Here is a 10,599-nt window from a genome sequence, read left to right on the forward strand (position 1 = left end):
ATTGAGAAAATGCCTTGCAGCTGGATCTCATGGAGGCATTTCCCCAACTGAAGCTCCTTTCTCTGTGATAACTCCAGCTTGTGTCAAGTTGACACAAAATTAACCAGTACAGTGAGAAAACAGAGTGGTTAACAGGGACACAAGGGGAAAACGCTGTGAGTCAAGGTAACACAGTTAAAACCCAAACCGGACCTTGGCCCCCAGATGCATACAATGTGAGCCAGCCAGTGCGACTGCAGCCTGGTCCTTTCTCAAAGCACTCATTCCTCTCGGTTCCTATGTTACTCCTCTTTATAACACAGGGCCCTAGAAGTGAGGTGGCTGGAAAGTTTCCAGAAAAAAGAAAAGAAAAGAAGAGAAAAGAAAAGAAAAGAAAAGCCAAGCCACACCAATGTTAACTGTTCTGACTTAAAACGTCCATGAGGGGCTGGAGAGACGGCTCAGCTACTGGGAGAGCACTGGCTGCTCTTCTGGAGGACCCAAGTTCAATTCCCAGCACCCATGTTGGGCAGCTCCCAGTCACCTGTCACTCCAACTCCAGGGGATCCAACACCAACATCTGGTCTCTGTGGGCACCTGCACCTGCACATACAAGCACAGAGACGCAGGCATACACAGAAACAATAAATCGTTTTAAAAACAGTAAGCTCTGGGGTCTATGGAGAGCTGGACTGCCACAGGTCTCCACGCAAATGCCCCTGGACTATCTTCGGCATGCTGAGTACTCACGTGCATCCTTGTGACTGTACAGTCAGACCCCTAGCTACCATCAACTGGAAGGCGAAACATGCCTCCAACTAGCATGGGACAGAGGCTTATAGCAGAGATTGCCCTACTTTGCCATAGATGACGTTGGTGTATTTGAAAATGGTCTTGATTTTTTTTTTTGTCTCTATAAAACTTGATGAAACTGTTACTAGTTAGAATGTGATATTTGAATCACTGTCCCCAGGCTACGGTCATTCATATTCATCCCTAGAACAACTATTTCTTTTTTCTTACAACTTTAATGATTTATTTTTCTGTACATGGGTTGTACATGGGTTTTACCTGTGTGTAGGTGAGGGTGTCAGATCCCCTGGAACTGGAGTCACAGATGGTTGTGAGTGACCATGTGGTTGCTGGGAATTGAACCTGGGTCCTCTGGAAGAGCAGCCGGTGTTCTTAACTGCTGAGCTATCTCCTGATCCCCAGAACAACTATTTGATATTTCCTTTGAAGTGACAGCTGTGTTTTACTTTATCTTTTTGGCATGAACATATGCTTGTGTATGCAAGTTTAATGGACAAAGTAATTAAAAAAGAGATCACTCTCCAATTCACCATGAAAGCATATGTTCTCTCATCTGATAAAACGGGGTTACAGATACAAAAGTCTCACATGACCTTGCAGGATCTCAAATCTAACAAACCCACAGGAAGCGGAAATATGGTATCTGATGATGCTGGCGAGAGGTAGTACTATAAGAAAGTGCAGGAGGTTGTGACCTGGGCAGAAGGCCCTCACCAGAGGAGGGAAAAGGACAGGTTCCATGCCAGGGGACATGCTTGTGATTAACTTGAGAGGAAGGAAGGCTCGTGGCTCAAGACACAGTTGAGACAGAGAAAAAGAGACTCAGCCAACACTAGCCCCTAAGAGTTTTTACAGGATCCCGGTTGTGTTTGTTTGTTTGTTTTCCTGACAAGGAAGAGAGACATAAAGAAAAGGGTGTGGTGTGGTGGTGGAGGTCTGATTTTAAATTTTCTTTTAAAAGCCCAAAGATAGAAAGAGCAAATGTTCATTTGACAATGGTCTATTTCCATTTGTAGAGGAGGGGACGTTCTAATGAATATAAACCAACCTGACCAAGTGTTTGGTCTACACCTCTATCTCTAAACACCAGAGTGAGGTGCTGGGAAGAAGCTCAGACAGCCAAGTGCTTGTTGCACGGGGACCAGAGTCTGATCTCCAGAACCTACAAAGAAGCGCTGAGCACAGAGACGCAGGCTTGCAATCCCAGAGCTGGGGAGCCAGGGCCAGCAAGGTCTCTGAGCACACTGGCTAGCTATCCTAACCCCAGTAATGGGCTCCAGGTGAGAGAGAGAGAGAGAGAGAGAGAGAGAGAGAGAGAGAGAGAGAGTCTCAACCAAAGCCAAAACCAAAACAAGGTAGGGCTCTTACAGAGGACCCAAGTTCAGTTCCTGGTATGCACATCTATTGGCTTACAACTGTTTCTAGCTCGTTTCAGGGGGATCAGACATCATCTTCTGACTGCCCCAGGGAACTGAATACCAATGGTACATATACAGTTAAATTAAATAAATTAAATAAAAACCAAGGAATGATACCCAAGGTTCACCCCTGAGCTCACTATATTTGTGCACACATGCAAGCATGCCCCACCCCATCACACCAGTGAGTGAGCTTGTGAAAAGACCCACAGTATAAAGTATGTAAGGTTTTTGATAGGTCCTGGAGAAAAGCGTACCTCCCTCACCATGGTATGATTTCCTTGCTGATTATAGTGGCATCTAACTAATGAATCTGGCTCATTAGTTGAGGCCAGTGGCTGTCAGTCTTGGCTCTATGTTAGAATCATTACAGCAATCCTGACCAACAGCAATGCCCCAGGTATGGGCAAATCAATGGAGGTGACGCCAAAGCAGGTTTCTAAACTCTGCAACAAGACTCTCATGAGCAGCTGAGACAGGGAACTGCTGGTCTAGCCACCCCCCCCCCCACCTCAGGCTTTCCTCAAACTCCAGTGTCCATGTGAATCCCCTGGGGAACTCATTAAAATTCGATTATTGGCGTATTCCGGAGGAATGGCTTCTCTCCCTCCATTTTCAGAACTGTTGTAAAATCTCACGGAGCCACAGCAGTCCACAGATGCTCTGAATTAAGTGTGTTCTTGATCAATGACTGAAAAACAGTTTAATTAGAATCTAAGACCATCTTCCATCATGGTCCCAAGTAGATTCTTTTCCAGCTCCACCATCTATGGGTAAGTAGACACTGTGGAGTTAAGATGTGATGCCCACAGAGAAAGAAACCCTATGGCAACATGCCCTATTTTCTAAGCAAAAAAAAAGTACCCCCAATTCCTTCAGCCTCGCTTCTCTAAGTATGCCCTATTGTCTGAACTGTGTCCCTAAATACAGACCTTCTCCCTGAGGCTTGCCACCATCCCAAGCTGTTAAGGTCCAGGCTCACAATGTCCAGCTGCAAGGGGACTGGGACCTGGCATGCAGCTTTCCTTCAGGGTTCCACAAAAGGCTAGCGGTTCCCTGTAACTAGGTGATAAATAGCCTTCAAAAGGCCTGGCATTTGCTGCCATTAACTCCCCGTTGTTCAAGGAGCCGATAGAGCCCCACTATGCCACTTGCCGCTAACTAATGGTGGTGGCAGAGTTGAGTGTGTCTCACACTGTTTTGGGCACAGTGTGCTCCTGCATACAGAACCCCAGCCCCTCGGGAGCTGGCATATCCATCTTCGGAGCCTTTCTCCTTCCAGTCCTTAAGTGGTACACAAGTCAAGATGCCAACGAGCCAGGGGGTGGGCTCTGAAAACCCACACACAGAACTGGTGACTTGTACGGAGGAAGGGAGCTGGGGAGAAAAGAACAACAGTGCCCACGAAAAGCCTGCACCCCTCTTCTCTCTCAAACAAAGGAGAGGCAGCACACACAAGAACATCTGTCATCGCCAGTGACAGCCACAGTGCAGGTACCATCTTCGGATGCACCTTTCTCTCTCCTGCATTTTAAAGAAGGGATGCCTGTAGATTCATTTGTCTCAGCTGTCCATGTTCCCCTGCTGTTGAAGCACAAAGCCTCTCCCACCATTTGATCCAGACTGATCTCATCCATCACATTCTGTCTAGCTGGTTTAGAAAAACGCTCTTTAAAAACGGTCCTGTGGCACACAAGCCCAGTCAGCTCTGTTTATACAGGCTTTAGCCAGTCACTCATTCAGGAATACACCAACTGCCGTCAGAGCCCTTGGAACACAGCAACAACACATGCTCCCCGCTCCAGTACTGAATGCTAATAAGAGAGGCTCGTGTGCTAGGTGAAAGATCTGTGCAGATCAGTAACTGGGAAGGGTGGGGGAGGGAAGGCTAGGGCCTTGGGGGAAGGGATAGAGTGGTGTTAAAAGTAGTTGTCATTCATTTCAGAGAGACAGATATAGTGGAGAACATGCCTGCCACCACACTCAACACTGGGTGTGCCCACTTGCCTGGGACACCATCTCTAGGCCACACCTAGGTAACTGGGAGCTGCTGCTGGCTACACCATTCAAGGGTGGGCAAAGAGACAGACACGTGTAAGCAGGGGGCAAGCAGTCCACAGGACTGACAGGGCACGGCCATTCTCACTGAGGACTAGTTCAGGCAGCACAAGGCCTGATCCTGGACTCCCTGTTCTATAAGGTTCAGCTCTCTGGCAGAGATGAGATTTCTCAGTTCAGTTGTTGGTGCTTTGTACCCTGGTTCACTAGTCTGAACGTATGTTCTCAAAGATAGGAAGAAATTATTTTGCAGTTAATTGAGCGAGGAATGACCTATGTGTTTTGTCTTTGTTTTTCAGCACTAGTTTAAAAGACAGAAAGTTACTATTCAGCAAACTGTTGCTTGCCCCCCAAACACCAGCATCTCCCTCTAAGCTTGAATACATTTTTATCACCCCAATTGATCCGAGGCTCCTTTTTACATACTGACAGGGCTCTGAGGACTTTTGGTACATACCACCAGCACTTCACTCAGGAAGGGGCTGGCCTGCCATGCACTGCAGCCCCTGTTCAATGCAGCTTCTTTGCTTTAGTGTACCGGCCTTTGTGTGACTCCCAATTCTAGGATGTCAGTCTTTAAAAATGCACAAATTGGACCAGTGAGGTGGTTCAGGGGTAGAAGTGATCGACAGGCCTGAAGGATTCACATGGTGGAAGAAAAAACTGGTTCTCAGAAGTTGTCCTTTGACCTCCACATGCTGTGCCTTGCCACATATATACTTGTAAACACACACACACACACACACACACACACACAGGCACAGATTCCTGAGTGCACACACACATGCATGTACAGGGTATGTGCAAAATAAATAAAAGTGTGCACCTATTACAAACACCAGAAAAGAATAATCTGCTAGCCCTGATGATGGCCCTGAACATTTTCATACCAAGACCATATGGAGATCTCAGCTTCCTGTTTACAGTGAGCCCATCTAAACACCTGGGTGGGAAAAACGCCTGAACCTGCATCTTTGAATGCACACTCGGCTATAAGAAAGCTAATTTTGATTACAAACAAAAACTGGTGACAGAAGAAATGGAGTCAATGAGGAAAAGTTGAATGGGAAATCTAGGTTCTAGAACCTGAAAGCTACAAGGAGGTCAGTGTCCCTCCTAAGCCGGAGCAGAGCTGAGGCAGCTGTGGAGGAGCAGAGCTGCGGCAGCTGTGGAAGAGGTGGAGGCTGGGTCCTTACTCCACCACACCTCTGACTCCATAGTTACAATGCTGAACTTTTGCAACACTTACAGACCCAAAGGTAACGTCACACAGCCTGGTAATAGCAAGGAGCTGCTAGGCTTGGAGGGACACTGGGGAAAAGAGAACCAGGCCCGAGGCCAGAACAAGGGGATATTACCCCCGCTCCCATACTTTTAAATTTTGAATTGTGATGTAGCAACAAAATTTATCAAACTACAACTTATTAAAGCACAGGACAGTGTATGAATGTGTCTACATAGAGAGTTCTATCACAGGCCATTGAGCTTCTAAATTCACTGTGCACGATTTTCTGGATGGCAGTTCAGAATTCTCCTCTGTCTTCTCTGCTGCTGCCCTCCCAATCCTGCCTTAGAAGGATGCATTTGTCCTTGGTTAGCAGAAGAAAACATCCTAACTCTGTCCACTGAGAGATACAAGATGGTCGAGGCAGAAGCTTGGAGTAAGGGAGAGTGTCCAGAGACTGTACATCAGGTAATGAACCCAGTGCTAGCTGCAATGCATGCCCCTATTACATTTCAGGAACCATTTCTGAATGTGCATGTACACAGCCATCACTAGGTGTTTAAGTTCCCTTGTCTATATAGGAGAGAAAGGAGGCGGATATTGAATAGCCATGATCTTAACTACCTGACGGGTTCACATTTTCCATCACGGACCATCTGCGGCCTGGGTTTGGAGGCGTCACATTCCCAAGCTGGACTTGTTCCTCTTGAGGTTTATGGTCCCTCTGTCACTGTGTGGGGTGATTTGAAATAACAGTGAGAATTCAAGGCCATCCTCAGATGCACAGCTTGAAGCCAGAATGGGCTACATAAACCCCATCTCAAAAACAAAAGACCAAAAACAAGTAATAAAACCACCCATCAAAGTTAGATCAACTTTCTTAATATAACTTAGTTTCTACGGGAAACAGTTGGAATACTCATGCATATTTTCTAGAACAGGTTCCTCACAGGAAGCAGGCAGCATCTGTATTTCTTGATAAGCAAGAATATATTTAAAATGTGGTATAAGAGCCAGCTATTTAAGAACCATCCCTGTGATTCGGAATGAAAATTAAAATTACTAATGAAATATTTTTATCATGAATAAGCCAATTCCACTGTTTTAGTTGCTAGATGTTGGGTAAATAATTTTTTATACAGAATCATGGGTTATTCCAATGACAGATACACTCTGGGTTCTGTCAAGGCCTTAGCATCTGGCAGATTCTAGACAAACGTCATTTGATAAATGAATAATGGGATAAACGTCAACCTCGTGGGATTAGAGAAATCATAGGTAGGGTTGTTGGCACAATAAACAAACAATGGTCTTTATTCTAAAAAAGAAAAACCTCAGCGGTAAGCTCACCTCACATAGCTTAAACAATTCCAGACTGTGTGATGAGAAAACTGTCTGGTTCGGAAGATCTCAAGTTCAAGGTCTTATATAGACCTCTCTCCCCATCGTGTTCCTGGCTCTCTCCTAATTCTTCAAAACTGACCCAAATATTACTGCAAGTGGCACAGAATACTTGCAAGTGCTTTCTCATGCTCTTTGTTCAACTTTGCAAAAACAAAACAAGCAAGCAAGCAAACAAACAAAACTCTGTTTTTCTTTCCAGGAAGGGAAGGCCTTCTTGGGAATTTCTTCTGTTCTTCGGGGTCAAGAGCAAACATGGAAAGATTTTTCTTTTCATCTTGAATCTCCAATTCTGCTTCAAGATAAACTATGTACTAATTATCCTGGGGACGGCGGAAGGTAGAATGTCATTTCTCTCTTTGTGTCTTTTCTTTTTAACCCAGTCACTTAGAAAAGATGAAGTCGTGGCTAGTGGTCAGCAAGCCGGAACGAAGCTGAGCTGTCTCATTTTAAGAACGTCTCAAGACATATCCTACTCTGGCAGTTCCAACAGACCAGTGCAAAAACCCAACTCCTTGTGGCTAACCAGAACCTGGCTGAGCTACTTCGTATTCACTGCCCTGCCCTTTCCTGCCTTGAATAGACTTGGAGAACGAAAAAGCACCAGCCTTTGGAAAACCTGTTTCATCTTTCCAGCCAGAAAGTGCACTAGTTGATGCCTAGACCTCCAACTTCTGACAGACCTCTTGGAGAAGGTAAGGGACAGCACGCAGGACCTCCTTCCCTAGCGCCCCGGGAGCCGCGCTCAACCATGCGCTCCCTCGCAAAGGCTGCACAGGTTCCTCCCTCCACTCCTCCTTCCCAGCACGCTCCTGGAACCCAAGCGGGAAAACCTCCTCTTCCCAGCCCACCCCACATTTACAAATGCAAGTCTCCATGGATGGCAAAGGTAGACGATGGACGGTTCAAGTATCGATTCCATTCATCACTGCATCCAGCACAAGGACGCCGCCTCGTTGCATAATTAAGTGATGAAGGCTCTTCCCAGGAATCTCTCCATCCAGGGATGTCTTTAAGTCGCCCCAGCACACACCGAGGTAGCTCGCTGAGGAAAATCGAGTCCACCACTCTTCTGTCTACCCGACATAGGGGTGGGGGACAGCACCTCATTGAGACCCGCCACCCCCGGGTTCCCAGCTCACCCTCCGTGCATCCGCACTCGCGCTCCTCCCCGCCGCTGGCGCTCTGCTCGGGCCTCGCGGGGCCTGTGGGCGTCCCCGGAGCCCCGGAGGCGGGCTCCGCCCAGACCTCCGCGCCGCTATCCGCCTGCCCTCCTGCGGGGTGCGGGGGTGCAGCCACGCCGGAAGGAGGAAGCCCGGTGCGTGCGAGCTCCGGGGTGCAAGACCGCCGCCCACCGCCGCCCGGGAGTGTGGGCCTGGTCCTGCGCGTCGCCGCCGCCACCGCTGTGCACGCGCGCGCGTCCACGTTGCAGGAAGCCAGGAGGACGCACCGCGCACCCACCATCCCAGGCCTCCTGGTCCCCATTGGCCTGTGGAGAAACTGTACAGATGCACCAACCCAGCCCCACTGCGCCAGAAAATACCTTGGAGAAGGCAAAGGAAATCCAAAACTTAGGAAAACGCAACAATGTCAACGATAATAAAACACATAAGTAGATCAACAATCATTTTTTAAAAAAAATTTTTTTTGACCTAGGAAAAGGTTAGATCGCTTGAGCTTTGGTATAGTACAAATCTTTATTCTTCCTTAGTTATTTGTATTTGTTTCTATTCTGTTTTTTTGTTTTTTCTTTTTAAAAGACCATGCCTCAATAGAGTGCAGGCTTGACTGGAACTCATTCCGAAGCTCAGGTTGACCTCCAGTGGGAGACAATCCTCCTGTCTCAGCCTTAGGGATGCAGGGCATGGTAAATGTTGGGTACCATACCTTCCTCTATCCATAGATTTTTTTTTTTTTAAAGAATTTACTTTTATTATTTTTAATTATGTTTGCGTGTGTGTGTGTGTGTGTGTGTGTGTGTGTGTGTGTGTGTGTGTGTGTACTTGAATATAGGACCCACAGAGTCAGGAAAAGTGTGGGATCCCTTTCAGCAGGACTTAAGGGAGTTGTGAGCTACCCAGTGTGGGTGCTAGGAACTGAACTCAGGGCCTCTGCAAAGGTGGTACCACCTCTTTTAACTGTTGTGCCATCTCTCCAGCCCCATTCATAGTTTCTTAACCATCCTGGTTGGTTAGCTGGGCATGGTGGCTCACTTTAATCCTGGTATAGGGAGGCAGAGGTAGGCAAATTCTTGAGTCCTACCTAGTCCAGCCTGGTCTACAGAACAACTTCCAGGTCTATACAGTCTCTCTCTCTCTCTCTCTCTCTCTCTCTCTCTCTCTCTCTCTCTCTCTCTCTCTCTCACACACACACACACACACACACACACACAGTTAGGTAAGAAATGTCTGGAGAAAACCCTTTACAAACTGGCAGGGCTGGTTTCTCAGTGAACTTTTCTCAGAAGGAGTCATCTGCAGACAGGAAGCCTCCCCAGGAACACAACACAGACAGTGGATGGGGAGGAGATCCCATAACCTGTGACATTAGCTCCGAGGCTGCTCTCCTGCCCACAAGGACTGAGCCATGCTCCCAGAAGACAGCATCTGTGTGATTCGGAAATCCGTTTTCTGTACATTTCACTCAGAAGCTGTGAGTTTTAAAAGGCCCAATTTATTAAGATTATGACTGACTTTTGTTCTGACAATGGCTGGCCAGTCCTTGCCCACCTCAGCTCCTGGCTCTTCAGTCCCTCCCTCATCTTGCCACCCCAGAACTTCTGGTGGGTCTTCCTTAGCTGGCCTCCTACTATCAGGCTTTTCCTGAGCCTTGATCTCTCTCTTACCTTCCCCCCACATCCATTCACTTCAGAGGAGCCTCTCAGCTCCACCCAGTCAGGCTTAATTCTGAGTATAAAAGGGGATCCAGTCAAGGCCACATTGGCAAATTCCTTTCGAGTTCTCTGCATCTCTGCCTCGATAAAGATTTGCTAGCTTTTCTCTACTCTCCTTGATGGTCGTTCTTTGTAATGTTAAAACGAGGAACCTGGGATCCACTGGCTCCAAGTGGCATAGGTTGAGGCTGTTGAGGCTGAATAACAGGCTACAGCAGGAGACATTCAGACAATTATTTTCAAATGAAGCAGGGACCATCCATGAAGCTGATACAATGAATGAAGATCCATGAAGCTTATACAATGAATGAAGATCCACAAAGCTGATACAATGAATGAAGATCCACAAAGCTGATACCATGAATGAAGATCTCTGGAGTTCCCCAGTGGCTACCCTCACCACACATCCACAGTGAAGTTCCTCATGTCTGCAACCACTCTAACATCTGCCTGGTCATCCCCAAACAAGTGGTCTGACCTGTCTGTTACCAGGACCATCTTTCTCCCTAAGCAGAACACACTAAGGGAACACAACCTTGACAACCCCTTGAACATGTTCTGCTAAGCGCTGGGGAAACCCATGGCTCCTAGGAAATACTGGCAAGAAATCTCAGAGCACATCTCCAGTTACGAGCCTGACCCAAGTTACTGAGACTCTCTTTTGTGGAGCCATTTTATCTCCTGCTTAGATGGTCAGTCCTTCCCTTGATTTATATGTATGAGTCTGTACCTTGAACTGTGTTTTTATAAAATTAAGTCTAGTTGAACCCTCAGCAGTGTATAGTATATAAGTGTTTTGTACAAAAACAAAA

General features: G+C 47.0%; 1 protein-coding gene across 2 annotated transcripts in view; it reads right to left on the reverse strand.

The window, feature by feature from the left end:
• Positions 1-8,303, reverse strand: part of Chst10 (carbohydrate sulfotransferase 10) — a 29,622-nt gene extending 21,319 nt beyond the window's left edge. Inside the window, exons 1-2 of one of the 2 annotated variants that reach the window (XM_029539384.1) lie at positions 8,037-8,279; positions 6,118-6,223 (exon numbers count right to left, since the gene is read on the reverse strand). In XM_029539384.1, coding sequence (XP_029395244.1) covers positions 6,118-6,139 — 22 coding nt within the window. In that variant the 5' untranslated portion in view covers positions 6,140-6,223; positions 8,037-8,279. Of the gene's footprint in view, positions 1-6,117; positions 6,224-8,036 lie in introns of both variants that reach the window. The other variant, XM_021198346.1, reaches the window with a different exon arrangement.
• Between the last annotated feature and the right edge of the window lie 2,296 nt (positions 8,304-10,599).

Source organism: Mus pahari, chromosome 5 (assembly GCF_900095145.1).
Source record: "Mus pahari chromosome 5, PAHARI_EIJ_v1.1, whole genome shotgun sequence".
In the NCBI taxonomy this organism is placed as follows: Eukaryota; Metazoa; Chordata; class Mammalia; order Rodentia; family Muridae; genus Mus; species Mus pahari.